The sequence below is a fragment of the Amblyomma maculatum genome, chromosome 4 (genome assembly GCF_055883805.1).
Source record: "Amblyomma maculatum isolate TAMU_Amacu chromosome 4, ASM5588380v1, whole genome shotgun sequence".
Taxonomy (NCBI): Eukaryota; Metazoa; Arthropoda; class Arachnida; order Ixodida; family Ixodidae; genus Amblyomma; species Amblyomma maculatum.
The window spans coordinates 30,825,036-30,848,147 of record NC_139347.1 but is presented as its reverse complement, the minus strand read 5'-3'; the positions used below and the strand labels follow the sequence as shown (position 1 = coordinate 30,848,147).

Here is a 23,112-nt window from a genome sequence, read left to right as displayed (position 1 = left end):
AGGAGGAGGAGGAGGAGGAGGAGGAGGAGCGTGGCCAAGCATGGCCACCGCCTCGACCACGCGACAGTTCGAAACCTGGCGCAGTATTGCTATCGCAATGAAAAACGCGCTCTTGAAATGCTTTAAATATACGAGCTCCTTCTAAGAAACAAGCCCGACCGTGAATCACTGGTACACCAGTCACATTTAACTTGCATTTATGCGGGCAGCAGCAGACTATTGATAGGGAACAGAAGTGTGGGACAAAAGGGCAAGCTGAACCATGTAGTTAAATGTCACTACTGTGGTGTATTGCGCAAGGTTAGTTAACAATTGAACCTCATAGAAAATTTATTGTGCCTGTTGACAAAACTGACGGCGAATGAGAGTGCATCCTTTTAGTTGGACGTGAACCACGTATTTATCAAGAAGATGCCACTAGGTTGGTAATACTGTATAGGAGGTACTGCCTGTATATGGAAGGCAACCAAAACAGCCGTTATATATATATATATATATATATATATATATATATATATATATATATATATATATATATATATATATATATATATATATATATTATGTTCTGACATGAAGAAATCAGGAAATAAAAATAAAAAGGATACTCACGCTCCCCTTTAAATAAAGACGCAATAGCGTTAATATCACATTATCATTCGGCGCTTTCTGGGTCTAGGGAGAGTGGTACAGTGTTTGGCAAATCATCAAACGTTTTTAGTTGGTTTGTTTGGGGAAAAGGATGCACAATGTTTGCCTCACTTCTAGGCGGACACTTACAACGGGCGGCATACAGTTGGAGGTACACCTGATGTCAGTTCGAACCCCTATATCCAACTAGCCTCCATCTTGTCTAGCAGACGAAAGCTTAGTAGAAAGCGAAACGGTATGAAACCAACCTGAGCTCTGCACAAAGAACAGCTGCTTCACGTTTTTGTTACGAAATGACGTACATATTTTTACTGCACGTCTTTCTTAAAACTAGGCTACGACAACAGCGACGCTTTTTCGATCGGACGAGATGTACACTCTGTCGTGTAATATCGAAATACTCCAAGAGGAATTTCATGGCCTTTGTCGGAATGTATCGTCTCCCATTTCAATCCCTGAACAAAAAGCTGCGGGCTCGCAGGCAAAATTTTTTCAACGCCGTTTTCAGATAACCAAGCATTCGAATGTCGTGGAACAATTTCTGGGTCTCTTCTCTTTTCAGCAACCTCTCTTTTCTTTCGTAAAGGAGTGGGTGCATTGAGAGGGAGCCAAGGCTTGGATAATGCGGAGACTGATAATAGAAGCCTTACTAGACTGGCTGCGCTGCAGCGGAGACGCTTACCCTTGTACGTGGGCCTTCCGATGCTGTAGCCGTCGTCTCGTAGCCAGGCGTCGAACGCACTGTAAGGGGCCTGAGAGCGTCGCACCTGGCAGCTCAGCACTGCCGAGTTCCCTCGGATCACCACGCTGTCTCTCGCCCGAGCTTTGATGCGTTCGTCCAGCACTGCGCCGTGGGAAACAAGCAATAACACACGCGGAAGATTAGAAGGAAGCATTTTTGATCAAAGGAGCGTAAGACTCGTGTCTCAGCAGACAATGCTACTCAGCAAGTTCCCTTAACAATACGTCTTTTGTCATCAGCTCTATCCTGGCTATTACATCTGGCGAGAGCGCGAATCATGTATAAGGAAGAAGCCCAAGGTAGGAATGTGGAAGCGAGAAAAAGTGAGTGCTATACAGGGAATGGAGTTTCTGTGCTTTCACATGGTCAGTCTATGACACCGCTAGAGTAAGCCATAGTGGCACTTATAAAGTTATCCTGAACAAAAAGTAAGTGAAAGTCCTCCTGATGCTGTAGCCGTCGTCTCGTAGCCAGGCGTCGAACGCGCTGTAAGGGGCCTGAGAGCTTCGCACCTGGCAGAGCTTCAGGATTGAGGGCAGAATAATAAAAACGTACCGACCAAACTCTGTTAAAAACAGAGAAAAACACAAACCATATAAAGCGGAGTGGGCTTGCCCTGATATTTGTACATTGGGCTGTGCTTCACTAATCACACTTTTCCAGATATTTCACCCGCATTTCGAGGCCGTGTCCTCAAAACTGCGCTGGTTAGTGTCAGAGCATTCGATTAAGATAGATACTATAAACTCTGGTTCAAGACGAACAATACGGGGAAATCGCTTGGTTTACTACAGGAAACCATATCAGATATCCGCTAAAGGTGAATTGTTTCGCGCGTCTTTCTGTTAGAATGAACTTTCGCAGTTACTGAGAACCACTGTGACCTAACGCACTCACGCGGTGTCCGCGCATCCCTGCTCAGGAAGAAAAATAACAGCCGATTCAATTTAGTTTGCTGATTGTCAGCTATGTGTGCTAGGATAAGCCGCGCTTGGGAAGCGTGTGCTCCCAAACGCGTGGCCTCTGGTGCGCTTTGAAGACAATGGTGCCTGTATTTTTGTGCCACCTTCGAACGCGCACCGCCTTTGATGGCCACATGGGCACGGTGCGGTCTTTTCTGATTGGCCATATATATATGTGACGCGCCGCTATATTATTGGCTTCAGCTATATGACGACAGTGTGCGATGCACAGCTCGAATGAGTGACAGCTAAACCATGCCTTAGTTCTTTACCAGAGTGGAAATCGAAGCTGATATTGCACACTGTCAGTGATCGAAGCCCATGTCGTGGTGATGTTTATTTTTTTTATTTGTTCAGGTCACAGGTATAGGTATACTGTTTACAGGTAACGGCTGAACTCTATATTGGAAGCCCTGGGGCTAGCGTACAAAAATATGTAGTATGTGCGTCAGCAAGAAAGCGCGAACCCACAAATAATCTTTTGCGTATTGTCGCGGACTTCGCTGAAGTTGCCTTTCGGGCGCACTTTTTTTTATCGTTACGCCAAAGGCAGTGTACAACCATTCTTGCGCGGGCGGATATCGGACATTGTTAGATCTCATCTCGCATGCGTCCTGTAGTCTGAAAGGTGCGTGTGAGATACCGGCGCCCGCCTCTAGAATTGAAGCCTAAAAACGCCGGGGCCGCAATTTGGCTGATCGTGATACGCAGTGCGCATTCACTTTTAAGCATTTTAAGTGGCAAAATAAATAATAAATAAATTGAATTAATATTACTCAGTCACAACACACGAAAAGCATTTGCTTGCAATCTTGTTTCATACTTTTGATTTTGTGGCATACTTCAAGAGGATCAATCGTATGAGGCTAGACTAGTTTTGTGCTGTTTTTCTTACACACTCCACACAACAAAAACTCGCAACGTTAATGCTTCCGGGCGCTATAGTAATTCCACACTGTGGGATGTAATTGCGCACCCCAGAAATAAACTACCAGAAATAAATTACCCGCATCGGTGAAAAAAAAAACCACAATGAAGACCAGTGCCACCGACTCGGGAACCAATTACGGCGCTGTCGCTGTGGTTTCCTCTGTTAGTAGTGGGAAAAATGCCTGCTTTCTGGACTGGGTGTCCTTTTCCTATGCGAGTACAACACTATTTTTGTTTGTTTAACTAGCGCGCCCCGAAGCTTAAGTCGTCAAAAACAGCTACATTAACGAGTTCTAATAATTAATTCTTTTGATTGTGAGCCAGTGAACCGGAAGTCGAATGCACTAACCATTATTGCGCCTCTTTCTGGTAAGCGACAGGATGGCATCGCAGAGATAATCTTTTTACCGAGTGGTACATTTTAACTTTTTATTTTACTAATTCGCAGATACTATTTGTCGCGGTGCCGTTGCAGTGTTTGGTTTCTAGGGTTTATTTTAAGTACATTGTAATCACGTTCAAACGACGAACAGTGTGCGTCCATCGTAAAAAGGGGACATATGATTATAGAAAGGTAACATTTTTCGTTACGAATTACTTATGAAGCCGAAAAGGTATTCGTCCACCAGTTGGATAACGTGCTCTGCATTGATAAAAAGGAAATAAATAGGAGTAAGATATCGAATGGAGTGATATGCAAAGATCACTGTTAAGGGAGCCTTGCGAAAGAGACGAACTATGCTTGTAGCCGTCTAACAAAAGCGGCGCGCACTTGAAAGAGATCTCTCGTTTTAGCCACTCCGAAATTAACTTAACACCAAAGCGCGGTTATAACCCGCCTGAACCTACCTGACCGCTCCAAGGAAAAGTTATTCTCTTCAGGATGTATATGATGTACTATTTTGTCCTTGTTTGACTTTGGGCTCATGAGTCCCCATGGCTTAGATCAAACAGTGCATATCAAACTTTGAAATACGAGCTCTAGACATCGTGATCTGAATTAACGTGATAAAGAGGAGACGCATAGTGCAAACACAGCAGTTATTATTACTGTTCTGTAGCACCAAAAATGGGGGCACTTTAGCAGTGGAGAGTACATAGCAGGCAGGAGCAAGTATTAAGAATCAACGAAGAATTAAAACACGGTACACAGCACACACCATGTAAGGGGGTGTTAAACGCTAACCCTGGTATAGTAGCGGGTGCGTACTTTAGCTTTTTTTTTCTTATTTCTTTTTTTCTTCTCTATTTTCTTTTATCCGTTTGTCCTGTATCTGCATAGCAGCAGCGGCCGCACATTTATGCGCGCGGCCATTCAGTGCTTTGCGCGTCAGGCGCCAGGCCGGCGAGCATGCCGAGTACGGAAAGGAGAAAGGGTCCCAACAGCGCAAGTGGCAGCGTGACGATGAAAAATGGACCTATCGCTCCGTGCACGTGCAGTATCTATATTCAAGAAATATGATAGAGCGGTTCGCGGAACACACGTCGTGCGTAAGTGACACATTTTCTTCCCCTTTTATTCCTTCCCATTTCCTTTTTACTCTTTTTCAGACTCGGTCGTTCGCTATCACTTCGCCTTTTGTGCTGCCTCCTGTCGGTGCTCCCCGTATTTCTGTAACTTGCGTGGCACCGCCTTCTTATGTGCGAGTTTCTGCAAGTGCACCAAAGAATTTTTCATCTGCGGGTATAGTATATCATTATATTTGTTATTTGTCCCATGTCATTTCTTCTGGCAAGCTTTATGCGATTCGCTGCCACCCATTCTTACATCTTTCGTCCCCAGTGACAGTTCCGCGCTTCCGGTGCGGCGCGCTTTATACTGCCTGCGCGTTGTTTGCATTGTGCGGCTTTGGAGATTGAGCGCATTTAGGCCCGCGCATACACACATATACACATACATTCCACTATACGCTTGTTTCGCGGCAGCTGCGGCGGCGACACTGCCGCCGCGGCTGTTGGGTGGGCCTTTTTCATTTTATCGCCCAGACAGACGGGCGTCCCCGAGTACAAAACCCGGCAAAAACGAGATTCGTTTTCCTTTTTTATTTTAAGCGAATCTCCAAACAATTCTATCTCCGTTATTTTTTTCGTTTGTTGGTTTACGCTGCTAGATGGTTTCTTTGACAGTTCTATATGTAACGCACAGGGAACCGCGTCGCTGCCGCGAGGGCCTCCAGCAGTGGCACGTTTTTGATGATTTCTGTATGGCGTGATTGTTTTGGAGCAACCGTTACGCTTGAGAGCTTGTCTTTTCTGTTGTTCACTAGGTGTTTACTGTTTACTGCGGAGCTTTGGAAAGGTTAATCTTCCACTGGAAAGAAGCGCACGAATTGAACGAGCAGAATAAGGTGTATCGTCTTTAGAGAGAGAAAAAAAAAGCAGCATTTGAACAGGGTCTCCATTTCTCTGTACTCTCTGGCTTTGCGGAGGATAGCTTGCAACAAAACCTCTGGGACCTTTCAGCTATTCGGTGGCAGATCAAACTTTAAGGTTCGCTCTGCGATATCGAATAGCTTGTGTGTGCGTGTGCGTTTGTATGAAGGATGTTTGCGTGCGTGCGAGTGAGTGTGTGTGCGTGTGCGGGGGGGAAGGGGGTGCACGCCCGCACGCACGTGAGCGCACTCTCTCGCTCAGAAAAACGTTGGCACTTCTGAGAGACACATTTATTACCGACAGAGTTGTGATTATGAGTAATTTATTCATACCGAGTTTGGTCAAAGTAGGCACCGAAACAATGTGCCTAGCTTTGAGGGATCTGTGTTGCGTTTACGGCTACGATGAAAAAACGTACTTAACATATGCAATGACCACACCAGAGCGGTGGCTGTGCGCGCTTCCGTACGGCCTGAGCATTGATCGCGGACACAATTTGAGGTCTGCTAGCGAGTTGCGCTCCCTTCTATCGCTACAGGCGCAGTAGCCGGAGGCTGCTTCCCTCCCACTTGCTTCCGATGTGACGGGTTGTACGCATCTGACTTTGTCCTTTTTAGCGCTCGTTCCTAGGTTCAGGGCAACCCAACAAAGAAAAATAAACAAATGCGGATGTTTCGTGCACTTGATTATCAGGTTAAAATATGATGAGACGTCTTCTTGAAATGTTAATTGCTAAAAACTACAAATAGAAAAACTCAGCCTCCTCCTTAACAAAACTACACCATGGATATATTACATTTTGCGGCAAAAATAAGTCCTTCATTTTCCACAAACTTTCTTCTCGACGTTTTAGGCTTGGCTAGCATCGAACCAGCTGACGAACTAGTTGACTTTAGGGACCAGGACATTCTCGACACGTAATACTATGTTTCATTAAAGACTCAATGGGTGCTAGCTTTGGCGTCCTCTCTAGCCTCCTCATACGGACTGAGTCTCTGGAAATGTGTCGTGCGTCGATAGCTCCAAATAGTTAAGATGAATGTGGCAGCAAGTAATCCCCTAGTTAGGTTTTCTGACACAGCTAAATATTTGCGCAGTGGCACGTTAAGATTGTTCCAAATGAACGAGTGATATGAGCCGCCAATGATTTACCTATGTGTGAATTCCCTTTTCCCTGCGAGCATATATTCATGCTAAGGAGTCGGAAAAGCCCCTCATAATTGTATGTAGATTTAGTTTTATATGTTAATTAAGAGAGGGTACAGGCTATGATAAAACAGTTCATGCTGTTATTATCGTCATCTCTTAAAGTGCATGAATTGTGCTGTGCGCTGTCTCTAAACCCTCTTCTCTGCTGTAATTTTGTGCCTCAAAATGACAAACAATTAGCCGAGGAATAATGGGTACATCATTCTGGCTAACCTTATATTGCTAACTAGAGATTTGCTAGGTGCACAAAAAGTGATTTTTTTCTTCGGCCACTTTGCTTCCTGCGCAATGTTAGAGGCTGGGGCGCCCTTATTAACCGGATATATAATCGGAAGGCTGCACAAGCTCAGAACTTATATAGCAAATGAGCATTCTTGGTCTTGCAAGCCTGCTGGCCATCAGAAACGAAGCGAGCGCGTTGTCGGACGCCTCCGCTCTGTCCATTGTTCGCTGGGAAGCATCAGATTCTCTCAGCCAGTTTCAATTAGTGGCCGAGTGAGGTGCGCCTATCTGTTTCACCCGCGTACACTGTCTTAAAATATGCCAAAGAGAAGGCATCGGTTCATTTTGGAACGTGTTTGTGTCGGCGTCCGCACGTATTCTACATTTTCGGATGGCGTGCATTGCCTGACGGCGAGACGGGCTGGCCGTTCGCCAAATACGGCAGGCTCTCTTAACACGAGTTAAGTAGATCTGACTGACGCACTGAGGCTTATCGAGAGATACTTAAAAAGTATTGAAGACAAAGTTTTGCTTAAAATTTGAATTAAAGTTCTCCATGTTTTTATGTTTTTTCGAAGCGGGGGGGGGGGGGGGGGGGGGGGGGGGAGGAAACACACCTACTAGTCTATAGCTGCAAATTTTGTCCGACAGAAAATGACCAGTATAGTAGCAGTGGCAATATATCAGCGAATCGTGCCAGTATGTAGGGATGAAAAAGTGTTTTCATTGCATCTCAAAAAGTAACATTTGTATACATTTCACGAGTAACAACTGATAAACGAAAGCATTTTAGTGTACATGCAGCAGGGCAAACTTATAAGCTTACGAAAGGGCACAAACGACGTTTTCCACCTTTTCTGATGCACCGTTTTCTTTGCAGTTAAAAAATGCGAAGTATCTTACTAAAAACTAAGGTTCATTTCTTCGTGCCGACAGAATTGTATATAAGAAATTAAAATTTCATTGGTAATAAAAAAAAAATCGCGAGATGTGACAGCGAGATTCTGCGAGATACCGCGAAATGTCTCAGCGAGATGCCACAGTAGGTTCTGACGTAAACATCGTGTTCCTGGTAAGGATGTGGCAATAGGTTCGTAGGTAGTGCGGACGGATACTCGTGATATTGAAGATATGAGCAATGGGTTCTCACCTCCAAGCACGTGTACTGGTCTGCTGGCGATGCTGCCCAGCACGTTCGTGGCGATGCATCGGTAGAAGGCAGAGTGCTCAGCCTGCCGGTAGGCCTCCGGCAAAAACGGCCTCAGCGTCAGCGTGCCGTCGGTGGACACCCTGACACCGGCTGTCGTCTCCCAACGGAGCGACGGCTTGGGGCTTCCATCAGCCTGGCAGCGTACCTCGGCTCCCGTCTGGTTGGTGAACTCAACGAGGGCAGGCGGCTCCAACGTGAAGTAGGGCCCTCGGTACAGGAGACCCAGTACACCTGAGGAAGGAAGGAATACATGAGATATGCGGTTTATGAAGAGAAAAACTGGAGCTTAAAGTGTTCTTTAAATAGGCCAGTTGGCGCTGCGACCATTCAAGGGTACTAACTAGTGAACAAATGACAAATTCGAAGGAAGGCTGTGGTGGGTCTAAGGTAGAATTTTAAGTAGAGTATACGCCACATATATGTCTTTTTTTTTTTTTTGTCGGCTAATATTCAGAAAACTAAACTCGCTATTGAAAATAATTCAAGAGTACCTAATTGCAGTTAGCTGAGATAAACTGCTGACATAGCATCATAGTTATGAGCTGCCGTGCATGACCATGACTGTTAAATACATTGCATACACCATGCATTGCCACACGCAATGCATGACTGCACATATCATACATACTTACACACATATTTTGAATTTATTCGATTATTTCATCTTCGCGTGGCAGCTACCTACCGGTCTTTGCCGACTCTGTTTTAGCGGAGGACTTGAGGGATTTTCTTCTGTCCACTTTCCACCTGTCAAGCTTTGCAGGTTGCAGTTGGCCACTCTGTGTAACCACTTCGGCAGGGACAAGCATGTGACACCACCGGTACTTTTTCGATTAAGGATCTTATGCTGTTGCATGAAAGAATTCGTGAAACTTTCTAATAAGCGATTGCGAAGAGGTGCTTATGGAGCGAGCACCGCAAATATTGTAAATGGCGCGGAAGTCGGTCAAGCCGAAAGGAGAAAATAGAAGCAAATAAGGAAAGAAAACGCCGAGCAGGGATGCTTTTCCGTGTTTCAAGGGGAATTCAGTTGACAATAAATGTGCGCTGTGATTCGCTTTGCCCTTGTATCTTCACCTTTTTGTGTTCCAGAACATGATCTGACCAGCGCCCGTACCGACAGATGAGCGTCAGTGTTGTCGGCGTAACCGGCATAGCGGGAGTAGGTGGGTGGCTGTAGCAAGTTCACAGTAATGCTGCATAAAGGCCCTTAATAATTGTTGAATGACATTCCGCCTCATTCCTCAGTAACTAGCTATAACGACCCTCCAACATTCCACATCGGTAACTATGGCAGCCATGAGGCCTTAATTGCGCATGCGCCGTCCGAGAAGAAGCATAGCAGCTGCGGCGAGCGCCACGTGCTCGCAGCGACAGATTGTAGCAACACATAAAGCTACACTTTAACGAATCCACATGAGCGTGCCTGCTTAGACTAGGGGCAACTTGTCTCACTCTGAATGCAAAGGTTCTGGAAGACTGATTCTGATAACACCCTCCCATATGATAGGAGAGGCCTGAGTTGGCAGCTGCTGCCAAACGTAACGTTAGCGAATCCTAAGTTCAATCAGGGCGTGGTCATGTCAGCTGACAGCTACCGCCTGCCCACTCCATGCACGCGATTTTTCGCTTACAACGCTAACGCCGACGCTGATCCCGGTTTTTCGGCGAGCGGGGGCTTTAACGTCAACGCGTTGAACGTTGGCCGAAAAAAAAAAAAAGGCCGAAAAAAAAGTAGGAATGTAGCTTTAAAAAATTTGGGAGGCATTTTGACATGAACATAGACTACCCCCCCCCCTCCCCCCCTCTCCCGTGACTATACTTCAGTTCGAGGCAGCCTGAAACAATGGTAATATCAGTGGCGATTCGAATATGATGTGGAGCCTGTTCGCACAGTGTAAGGTTGTCCTGTAGCGTAAGTGGCCTGACAGTATTTCGGTTTTGATCACCCTAGGTGGCATATCTTTCTCCTCGGTTAGTGATAATCAATTTTGCACTTGAAGAGAACGCAGAGAGGCAGAGAAATTCAGGTAAATTTTCATTTACTTCGCAAAAGCTCAGAATTTGTTTTGTCACTGTTCCAACGTGCCGATGCTAAACCGGCGGTCGGTTGGCGCGAAGAAGACGCGAAGAACGCTTCGGAAAGCCTCAAGTAGCGGCGGTTCCACCAAACCCTTAAGTTTCTCTAAAGACGGACGTCAAATAACAGCAAAGAAAATTAGGTGTAAAAGAACTAAATGAATGCGTAGAGAAGGAGCCATTCAATGTCCCTGCCCTTTTTCGGTAAACAAGGTCTGTCACCTGTCACCCAAATTCTGAACAAGGAGCAACCTGAGTTGGATTTAAAGAAAAATCACGCCTAAAACCTCGTATTCATATTTTTCGGATCGAATTAGATAGCATACCATTTCAAGATAGAGACAGCGAAAGAAATACAGATGCCACAATATAACTTAAACAAATATGGGAAAGGCAAAAAAAGAAAAAAAAAACAACAAAAACGCGTGGCTATAGCACATGCAAGGAAAGGTTATTGAACGGCCTTCGCTGTTGCGAATTATGAATGAATTGGTTGAATTGGTTCACAGGAAGGGAAAGGCGCAGTAACTGTCACACTTGCTCTGTGGACACCCGAACCGCGCCGAAGGGAAGGGAGGAAGGTGGGAATGAAAGTGGAAAGAGAGAAAGAGGAGCCGTAGTGGAGGGCTACGGAGTAATTTCGACCACCTGGGGATCTTTAACGTGCGCTGACATCGCACAGCACACGGACGCCACTTCGTTTCGCCTCCATCGAAACGCAGCCGCCGAGGCCGGGATTCGATCCCGGGAACTCCGGCACAGTAGTCGGGCGTCTTACCACTGCACCACCCCGGCGGGGCTTGCGAATTATAGAACAAACCATATTTTGTTTCTATCTTGGTAATAGAACAAACCATATTTTGTTTCTATCTTGGTATGATGCTTGTGAATTGTTAGGATAGAAAATATTTTCTACGTATTCATGAGGTGAGCCTCATGCGAGCTCATTGCAAGACTGAATAAGGTAATACATTTTGAAGGGCGCTTCCTCATCGCATGTATTGACTTATTTTACGCCAAATATTGGGGTGGAGTGCGTCGTTTCGAACTTTTTATAATCACGTTTTGGGTGTGTTTCGCTTCAGCTGGACTCATTTTTATTGAGCGTGGTTTCAGGACGGTACCAAATCCTTTTGTGATCTTGATTCTGTTGATATTAGCAATCAATAAAAGGAAAGCAATTACCTGAGATATTTGTCACCGTTTGTCTAATTCTCCACAAAGTACGATATCCTGACTCTAAATTCAAAACGATTTTGGCTTGGGCTGGCGAGCAGCGGAAGAAAAATAAAGAACCTTCACTCCATTTTGAAAGAAATGTCTGTTAACGTTCTTGTTAGCGGTAAAAAAACTTCAAGTATTCATCGAGGACTTCGTGAAAAACCTCATGGAGAAAGCGTAGGGCGTGTATTATACTTAAAAACTCTCCAATGTTGAATTCCTGTAGGCAGGTACGGAGAATTATTTACTGGAGTATATACGCTGCATAACGTGTTCGCTGTTGATGGCTTGCAACAGCGAAGATCAGAGAATAAAAAAGGGAAAACTTATTTTCATTCATTGCACTGACCAACGCTTGCTAGGATCCTGTGTTTGCGGACGATTCAGGGCACATTACAAATGGAGGAATAATGCCTGTCCACGACAATGGATGAAGGAAAGAACAAATCGTAAAAAACGATGCGCTGACGACATCTTCATTGCTATTTGATGCGCGCTGAAAGAACCACGGCTTGATTTCTTGGGCGAAGCATTAAAGACTGACCATGAGGACAGACACTGGCGCCACGCGTAAGATGAGTGCGGTTTGATGGGGTGAAGACGAGATCAGAGGTAAATATTTGACACCGAATGAAGCAGTTCATCAAGTCAAATTTTCTCGGTCGTCTCTTTCTCTTTGTTTTGTTTGCCAACTCTAGGACACGGTAGCTTTCTCTGCATAAACTTCTGTGCATCGATTTGAGTAGAAAGCAAGTGTGCTCTTTTCTGACTGCTGCCGAATGGCCTTTAACATATTATGTATCTCAATGTAATAAGACGATTTAATTCTGCTCTAATATTCCTTGGCTAAAAAGCTTGAAGACATTTAAGCTCCGCTTTTAAGTGTATGGCACGACGATGTTAATAACTGAAGTCAGTGTCTTTCCTTGCAGCTTCTTATTTGCTAACATGCACTCTGCACGCTGCTTAATCACTATTCTATCGATTGGTGGGCATACATATTCTTAGCAAATAGTCGCATGACATCATATAATACCAAAGACGACCCGACATAGAGTGCGCCGCTTTAGCCTTGCCGTTCGAGCATGCCTGCATATCCAAACGTTAGTGTGCCTAACTCGGGATACCGGCGTCCCTAGTTATATTCCGATCTCACAGGAGGAGGCCAAAGTTGCTCTGTGGTCTCGTGACGTCAAACAACTCGCCAACCAATCAGCGCCCAGCCATGTCACCAGCGAGTTTCCAACCTCCAGAAATATGCCCATTTTTTTTTGTTCCCGACGCTGACGCATAAAAAGACATCACCGAGCTCAATAAGGATTTTCTAGAGCATGAGGCCTCTGCTACTACTGCGGCAAAAAGAGGTTAACAATAAGGATTCTAATCTCGGTGTTTTTATATGCCATATTATATACCAAGAATACTAGTTCATATAAAAATAAATAAATAAATAAATAAATAAATAAATAAATAAATAAATAAATAAATAAATAAATAAATAAATAAATAAATAAATAACAAGTCGCATTCTTGGACGTCAAAAGTGCTCATGAAGTTGCGAAGTGCTAACTTTCAGATTACTGCTAGATCAAAGAGGCACAGAAAAAAAATATTACCTCAGATATAAAATATTTGGTGAGATTATCTTTACACATCTGCTTACTTAAGCTTCCAAAAAATATGTTAATGTGAAAGCATTGTACGTGTTATTTTAGATCACTAACGTGCGATCGGGCTTTCTTTTTTTCTTTTTGTTCGGTGATCGGTGACGTCGTGTTCCATAATTTCCTTCCATTTTCTCTAAATTGTAACCAACGTAAAATTATGCTTTGCAAAGATAAAATTACCTATAACGATAAGATGTTCTGTTGTTGCTGTGAAGCTGTGAGTGTGAAAACTACTACTGCTGCATTAATCAACATAACAAAGCTACTGATGAACAAGTACTGCTACTACTCCTAACATTACTGATAGATAGTACTAATATTTATAGTGCTAGCAGTACTACTACTACTACTACTACTACTACTACTACTACTACTACTACTACTACTACTACTACTACTACTATTACTACTACCACTACTACTACTACTACTGCTACTACTGCTACAAATACTACTCCTAGTACTACAGCTATTACTACTACTACTACTACTACTACTACTACTACTACTACTACTACTACTACTACTACTACTAGTAGTGCTACTACTACTACTACTACTGCTACTACTACTACTACTACAGTGAATACTTCTGCAACCACTAGCTACTCCTAATTATACTACTGTTATACCTTCTGCTGCTGCTACTGCTGCTAGTACTACTTCTACTGCTGCTGAAACTATGGCGACTAATGCTACTTAATTTTACTACTACTTGTTCCTATCCTTGCTACTTACAACAACTACTGCTTGCGACACCCCTCCTACTGCAATATTCAGTTCAGTTCAGTTCAGATCAGTCGTTCAGTCGTGTCCGACTCTTCGTGACCCTATTGACCATGTCACGCCACGCTTTCCGCTCTCTCACTATCTTCCTAACATCACATAACTTCATCTGCAGTGCCTCAAGGATGCCATCTAACCATCGCGTTCGCTGCCTACCCCTTCTCTGACGACCCTCAACCTTTCCCAACATCAAATCTTTCTCTAGCGACTCCTCTCTTCTCATCAGATGACCAAAGTAGCTGAGCTTTAACTTTAGAATTTGACCCTCCAATGCGCAGTCAGGGTTTATGGTCGACAATATTGACTTATTTGATCTTCTGGCAGTCCAAGGAACTCTCAAGAGTCTTCGCCAGCACCACAATTCAAACGCGTCAATTCTTCGGCGGTCAGCCTTTTTCACAGTCCAACTCTCACATCCATACATCACAACTGGAAAGACCATAGCACGAGTTATACGGATCTTGGTTGGCAGACTAATGTCTCTGCTCTTTACTAGGCGGTCAAGGCTAACCATTGCTCTCTTTCCCAGAAGCAGGCGTCTCCTAATTTCATGGCTGCAGTCTCCTTCCGAGGTAATCTTGGAGCCCAAGAAGAGAAAATCTGTCACAGCTTCCACTTCTTGTCCCTTGATGCTCCAGGACTTGATAGGGCAAGACGCCATGATCTTTGTCTTTTTAATGTTCAGTTTAAGCCCAAACTTCTCACTCTCTTCTTGTACGCGCATCAGAAGTCTCTTGAGTTCCGCTGCACTTTCTGCCATTAAAGTGGTATCACCCTCATATCTAAGGTTGTTGACACGTTTTCCAGCAATCTTCACTCCAGCTGAAGACTCGTCCAGACCGGCCTTCCTCATGATGCACTCTGCATATAGGTTAAATAGGCAGGGCGACAGTATGCAGCCTTGCCTCACTCCTTTCTCAATCGGAAACCAATCAGTAAGACCATGCCTAGTTCTGACTGTGGCCTCTCGCCCTTCATACAGGTTCCTGAGGAGACAGATAAGGTGAATTGGAACTCCCATCTCTTGGAGAGCTTGCCACAATCTGCTGTGATCTACGCAGTCAAACGCTTTCGCATAATCAATAAAGCAGAAGTAGATGGGTTTCTGGAACTCTCTTGCTTTTTCCATGATCCAGCGAAGGTTGGCAACTTGGTCTCTAGTTCCTCTGCCCTTTCGAAACCCAGCTTGCACTTCCGGAAGCTCCCGATCCACATACTGCTGCAGCCTACCTTGGAGGATTTTCAACAGCACCTTGCTAGCATGCGAAATTAGCGCGATCGTGCGGTAGTTGGAACAATCTTTGGCACTGCCTTTCTTTGGAATGGGGATGTAAACTGACCTCCGCCAATCCTGTGGCCACTGCAGGGTTGTCCAAATCTTCTGACATAATGTATGCAGAATGTTAACAGCGTCATGGTTGAGGTTTTGAAGCAACTCAGCTGGAATGCCATCAATTCCACTAGCTTTGTTCTTAGCAAGGCTGGCTAAGGCCCATTCAACTTCTCTCTTCAGGATGCCCGGCTCGAGATCAGTGATCACAACCGTCTTATGTTGGGTTTGCACATTCGGGTCCTTCTTGTACAGTTCTTCTGTGTATTCCTGCCACCTCTTCTTTATCTCTGCGGCTTCAGTGAGGTCCTTGCCTCGTTTGTCCTTTATCACGCCCAGCTTAGCACAGAAGCTTCCTTTGATATCTTTGATTGTCTTATACAGAGCTCTTGTGTTCCTTATTTGGCTGTTGTCCTCAACTGCTTGGCACTGTACGTTCAGGAAGGCATTCTTATCTCTCCTTGCTATTTTCTGAAAATCCGCATTGAGAACCTTGTATCTTTCTCTTTCCCCCATAACTTTTGCCATCCTCCTTTCCTCAGCTATTTGCAGAGCCTCTTCAGATAACCAGTTTGCTTTCTTGCATTTCTTTTGCTTTGGAACTACCTTAGTAGCAACTTCTTCTGTTATATCACGAACATCAGTCCACATCTCTTCGGGCTCTTTGTCTTCTAGATCTAATTCTTGAAATCGATTCCTCACTTCCACAGCATATTCTAATAGAACTTGATCCAGATTATACCTGAAAGGCCTTCTAGTTTTCTGCGTTTTCCTCAATCGAAGCTTAATCTTGGCAACAAGAAGCTGATGATCGGTGCCACAATCGGCCCCAGGCCTTGTTTTTATTGCTTGTATAGCGCTTCTCCATCTCTGCCGGCAAATAATATAATCGATCTGATTCCTGTACAGACCGTCCAGTGAAGTCCATGTGTACAGGCGCCTCTTGTGCTGTTGAAAATGAGTATTCGCTATGGTCAGGTTGTTTTCTTGACAAAACTCTACTAGCCTCTGCCCAGCTTCATTTGGCTCACCAAGACCGAACTTGCCTGTAATTCCGGATATTTCTTCACTCCCTACCTTAGCATTCCAGTCTCCTATGAGAAGAATGACGTCTGATGATGGGGTGTGGTCTAAAGGGCATTGTAGGTCCGCATAAAATCTCTAAACGTCAGCTTCTTCAGCAGTAGTGGTCGGTGCATAGACTACTGCAATATTACATTACTAAAACCAAGAAAGTGCGCCCTGTAAAGCGTGTTTTGTCTGCAGTACATAGCGGCGCAACAGGAAGCACACCGAGTTACAATTTTGGTTTTACGGTTTGCAAGAGACAACTCGCATACATTCTGGCTTCTCTATTTTATGTCGCTGGTAATGGCTGCCAGTAAAAAGCGGTAATCACATTATGGAGAAGCCATTCCCTTTAGAGGGAGGTTATTAAGGCCCAAGCATTTCTTGGCTCATGGAGCGAAAATCTGTGCACGAGAGCTGCGCGCATGATCTATGCGTCGCATCTGTGCGCTGATATGTCACGCGCATATAGCGGGCGTGTGGGCAGGGCGATTAAAAATGAAAACAATTGATGGTGATAGGAAATGAATAAAAGTTACAAATAGACATTAGTAAAGTTAATGGCTAATCTAATGACTAATAATAATGATTAATAATGACTTAAAATGACTTGTAGTGACCAATATGTCAAACTACGACTTGTATTGACCGCAACTTATTGGAAATAGATATTAGTGCTTAGCGTTGAGTGGTAATGACTACAATGACTAGACATGACTCACTAATGACTACGAACGGACTAATATTTGAAACAACTTTCAATGGACGCAACTGATTGGAAATGAGCAAAAATGCTTAGCTATGAGTGGTAATAACTACAATGACTAGGCACGTCTCTTCACGACTACGAAACGACCAATATTTCAAACGACGACTTCAAATGACCGCAACTGATTGGAAATTAGTAAAATTATTAGGAATGACTAATCATGACTGGTAATGACCACAAGGACAAGTCATGAAAACGACCAATATGCCAAACGACGTTTTGGAATGACCGCAACAGAGTGAAAATGAGTAAAAGGACTAGGAATGACTCATCATGACTGCTAATGACTACGAAACGACTAATATATCAAACAACGACTTATAATGGCCGCTACTGATTGGAAATGTGTACACATGCTTAGCTATGAGTGATAATGAGTACAATGAATGGGCGTGACTCACGACTACGGAACGACCAATATGTCAAACGACGACTTGAATGACCGCAACTGACTGCAAAGTAGTAATAATGCTTAGCGATCAGTGATAAGGATTACAATGACAGGCATGGCTGATCATGACTACGAAACGAGGCAAAGAGGCTAACGATAAGAGAAAAACAATGAGAGACAAATGATAGGCGAGGAAGTGTAGGCTTTCGCCGTTCTCCTCTCAAGGGACATCTAAGAGACCCTATAATTTCTATAACTAGGTTGTCGTCGTCTTGTACATTATGAATAAAATTGTAGCAGTAAAAAATGATGAGATATAGATAAACATCTTTTGAAATACTAACGTGTTAAAAATAGATATGAATAGCTAAACAGTGGGCAGAATATATTTATTCTGTTGTTTTCAGCACATAGCGCTTGCAACGTCTCGCCAGAAAAAGTATAGAACGTATTTACACGGCTGTCGTCACCTTCGTCCAAGAGATAGGCTCTGAAGCAGGATATGGCCCGAGTAGCGCCTTGTTCGCATCAATCTCCGAGATAATGCATATAAAAGCGAGGTTTTCAGAAGCCCTTCGAGGTATTCGCAAAAATTATTCAGTTTTATTGATTTGCATTTTTATCTGAACAGAGCATGTGTTGCTCACATAGCACACCACCAAAAGTTTCAGGGGGGAAGGGGAGCACCTAAAGGGTACTGAAAATGGGGAACTTAAAGGGGCACTGAAAGGGGGGACGGGGTGTGCCGAAGGGAACAGAAAAATTAGGAGACACTTGAGCTTCGCCTTGAGATGAGAGGCGATAGCTTCTTCGTAAATAGGTTTACAGGAAATGAAAAGTGCAGTATCTGTTACACTTCTCAATAGACACCTGAAGCGCTCCACAGGCAAACGGGACACCCCCTCAACTATTGGGCACCATGCTGACAAATTTCGACAGTTTTCCTGCCACGTTCCAAACACTTCCGACACCTACCGACAACACCCGAGCCGTAATTGTGGTACGGCGGCGGCTTTTCAACTGAACGAGCTGTACATGCTCTTGCGTAAAAGCCGATGATATCGAAAAAAAAAAAAATTCAATTGCTCTCATTCCTTCAAAATGTTCGATTGACGATATGCAGTACCAGAGATACTGGCGATTGAAAACGGCCTCCGCGGTTTTCCTTTCAACTCTTACGCGGACCCGAGAGAGAAAAATTATAAAGATCGCAGACCGGTACCACGAGGATGCACTGCACGTGAAAGCGTCATCAGCTGACCAGGCTCGGTTTACATTTATACAGGACAGCATATATAGCTCGTACCGCCAAAAAAGACTTCGCCGTTGCCTTAACCGTAGAAAGCTTGGCATCACTAAAAGCATTTCGGGAAAATACACACATGATTTTCGTATAAACATTCTGACGCGAGCGTGCTTTGTTGAACACTCAGCGCGGTGTCACATGACTTCGCTTCTCTTTTGGCATCGATCTGCTAGCCAACTTGCAGGTTGGTTTAATTCAATTGGGTGACATATGCACCTCCAATTGTATGCCGTCCATTGTAAGTGTAGTTGTACATCGAGAAGTGAGACAGATGCATCTTTATTTTACTCAAACCAAACTAGACACGTTTAACACTCTGCTAAACTCTGTGCCAGTCTTTCAATGCCAAACCGCCAAGAAAAACCATTTCAAACCAAGCCAAGTAGTGGTTTCGCGCGTTTTATTCAGTTTCAGTGAAATTAAACTCTGCTAATTTTACGCGATAGGGTATACAACTCCTTCCCCCGAAAAGTGCTCCATTGCCACGACATAGAGTCGAGCCAGTCGTGCAGTATTTCGCCAGGCCGGGCGAGCATCCCAGCTTCTCCTTATGTCACTTGCGTGGGTTGCCGCGTGCCGAGAAAGCGGGAACTTTTAAAATGTCTAGCACGCTATAAGCTCGCTTTCGAGCTCTTGGACGCGGCATACAATCTAAGGTGCGCTTCTTCAAAATAAGGCACACATTGGATGTGCACTTTCTGAGCCCCCTCTCAGGAACCTTTGCGGATACTTTCGTGCTGTGAAGGCGAAAGCATTGGCTGCATATTAATCTAACCCCTAATCCGCTGTAATGCACGCAGTCCCACGTAATCCAACATGCCCCACCCTTAATCGTATGCGCCATGATCTGCCTAATCTAACGTGATCCAACTCAATCCAGTTTATTACACCGCAGTGGTTATATGTAGGAGCCTTCACTGCCAACATACTCCGAATATAGAACAAAAATGGTTTTTGCTGCTTGGGGTCTGGCCTTATGCAACCAAATAAATCTAGTTAGCTTTTAATCTACGGCTATCCACCAAAGTCAATCCTTATTTGACCGTAATCACCCTATCCCAACTCAACTCACTGGGATCCACTCTTAATCCCCTCAAACGACTAGACTGCATCCGTAATCCACCTTAATGCACCGTAATCTAATTCATTACACTTTAAATCAATGCAATACGCATCTGTTCAAAGGGATCCTACCGAATTTAGCATCCGTTGCTGATTAGAGTCAAGGTGATGACGTCACAATTCTGCTTGGCGAATCTGAGGGAATGGAGCCATCACGTGCACTCAACACCGAGATCTGTTGAACATTGTGGTTCCTATATAACGTTCGGCTTAAACAGTACTGCGATGAACCATAATAGACTACGCTGCGGCTCGCTGTTCGTGTCAAACACTCTTCGTGTCAAACAGACTCAGCTTCACGACTGATTCTACTCTCTTCTGCTCTCAGTACAACCGGCTCAGTGGTGCTAATGCAAAATGGCGGCTGCTGTGTCATAGATAGAAACAATTCACAGTCTACTTCACCGCGAAGAGTAGACGTACGCATGAAATTAGTTGGAGGAAAAGCGTACCGGGATAAGGGTATCCCATTTTTGCTCCGACAAGTGTCTCCTGCTGGCCGTATGTTTGGAGTGTCCACTCGGAAGTGGAACAGATTTGCGCATTTACAATTTCGCCAAAGTTTATTTAAGTTCGGTTTCGTAATGATGGGACCTTAGAGGTACCTACCCAGAAGGTAGTTTTGTGCCCAGGTCTAGGGTTCTGGAACACAGTTTAATTGTGAAGCCGCTGTAAGATATTGTAAGATACTGTTATGCAGATACTAATAGGAATGATCTAAGCTTGGAATGCGTAAAGATTGTTATTCGGTAACGTCGAGTGAGTAAGGGTGTCATAAATGAACAATAGGGCACGCTTTCGAAAAGCATTACCATAAACTTGAAGCTTGCTGAAGGAGGATGTGCGAATATATTAATGCTATTATGAATTAACACAACATGTAAAAAAGAAATGCATTGAAAAGCTCTCTCACAGAAAATTCTCGAACTTCTGGCTATGCACTGAGTTTTGCATCATAAAAGCAGCCAGAGAGAAGGAAGGTACTTGACGCACGCGCTGTTTTAGCGGCACAACAGCATGTAGATCCTCAAAACTTCGTTTCGGTTCGCCTTTGTAGTCTCTTTTCGGCACGCCTTCGTGCTCTTCTGTACGTTCGCCTAAGTGATCAGCTCTGCTACGGCTCCGCGTTATCCACCGCGGTGCTCAGACAACAGATGCTAAAAGTCCTATGCTATTCATGCTTGTTTCTGGGTATGGTTTGTAGGGTGTAACGTTCCAAAGCAGCTCATGCTATGAGGGCCGACATAGCGAAAGGACCAGATAATTAAGATCCCATGTGCACTGACATCACATAGTACACGGCTCCTTGCCTTTCGCCTCCATCGAAACGCTGTTTTGCGGCCGGGATTGAACCTCGGTCTCCTGGCTTAGTAGTCGAACGTCCTAGCCGCTAAGACACCGAGTCGGGGCCCTAATGATGGCGAAGATGCAAGTCAGCTGAAAAGAGCTCATTCTGACTCTCTTCCGGGACCAAGGACGATGGCTGGGGAGGGGGGGGGGGGGGGGTGGTTAGAACGAAAAGATGCAGGTGGAATTCAAGAATATGAGCTATTGCTAGAGATTAAGTCAATGTGAAACTCTTAATGTGGTCGACAGTTCCCGCGATGGCAGGTTAATGAGGCTGAAGAAGTGTTGGGGCTCCTTTTCCAGGAGCTCTATGCCACTAGAATGAGAAAATCGCACGCGTAAATGCTTTTTCTCAATAGTGCAGCTACATGGTGGCCCCGTCTCGCAAGTATACCACGTTATAAACAGCTTTTTCGAAAGCTCGTTGTTTAGGCCTACAACGATCCAGCAGGAGAGGCAGCGGCTTTCAGAACACACGAAAGTTTCAACCCCTTGTATGCATATAGCCGTTTATTTGCGCAATCTTGAGTACTCAGTGCAGTGAGAACATAATATATGCTTGCTTAAAAAATGCATAGCATTTTGTCGGAACAGTTGCAGAACGTTTGTCAAACAGCAGTTCAGCTTTCTGTTTTGATTTTAGATATTAAGAATTCAGCAGTACTACGACGGTGTGTCATGCTCTGCTCTTTTACGAACTGTGAACTCTATATTCGTTATTTTGTCCTCAAGTATCGGACACTAAGAAGCACAAATGTCTGTACGAGGCACAGGAAAGACGGACAAGTACACTCACCTATTTTCTTCTGAGATTTTTGTCATTCCAATGTTGTTGTTTTTTTTTCTAGATAACTAATGTTTACTATGCCTTTATGCCGATTGTTGAAATAATAATACACTGATTCTTGTAGATTACATCGATTTTACGGTATAGTTGATCTGACATCGAAGTTCTCACTGCCGGCATTTTTCTTATAGGTGTTGCGTTTGCCTTTTCATCACAGTTCCCTCCGACATTTACTAAACGATTCCTGCATTTTGTGAGAAAACATCGAAACATACCGAGTTGAGCCCTAAAAAAGAAACTATCGCTTCAATAAAGGGAGGTGCAGAAAGGTAGGAAAATTATCCCTAGCCAGCTGCGAAAAACAAACAGCAACAACAATATAACCGGCGACATTGCAGTCTCGCTTGAAATGTTTCGTATTGCTGTTTCGGGTCGGAGGTAATTACGTCGCTTCTCTCCGCGTTCGATCGTTTGCAGAAGCACGTGTTCTACTACGCGAAGCGACGAGGGATATTTAGAAACAGAGACACGGAAGACAAAGTTTTAGAGCGAGATGAGTGCCTCAAGATTCCACGAAGGGCAGCCATTTTGTCACGAGCTAGTTCAGACTTCATCGAACTGGAATAGATGGGGACAAATAAATTTCGAAGCGTCCTGGAGAACTGATGCGAGCGCGAGCTAGTTGCCCGCCTTTATCTTCGGGGAGCCAAGAATGAAAACGGCTAAGACTCTGTGAGAGAGAATTCTCTCACATCGGCTCGGAGAGAGGCATGGTTGTCCACTACGGCTGAAGAACGTCGCCTGGTAACTTCCCATTCGAGCAAAGCGAGCGACAGGGGAGATGGCGGCTCGGCTTTTTCCTCTTTTGACGATCTCACATAACAAGTCTCCGTGGGTCACTTTGCTCTCGCCATTGCAACGCTAATATTGCCCCTCGCTT

General features: G+C 44.4%; 1 protein-coding gene across 1 annotated transcript in view; it reads right to left on the bottom strand.

The window, feature by feature from the left end:
• The window catches only part of LOC146190580 (uncharacterized), a 186,514-nt gene that overhangs the window by 11,759 nt on the left and 151,643 nt on the right, over positions 1-23,112 (bottom strand). Inside the window, exons 3-4 of the mRNA XM_084600197.1 lie at positions 8,240-8,530; positions 1,334-1,495 (exon numbers count right to left, since the gene is read on the bottom strand). Coding sequence (XP_084456323.1) covers positions 1,334-1,495; positions 8,240-8,530 — 453 coding nt within the window. The remainder of the gene's footprint in view (positions 1-1,333; positions 1,496-8,239; positions 8,531-23,112) is intronic.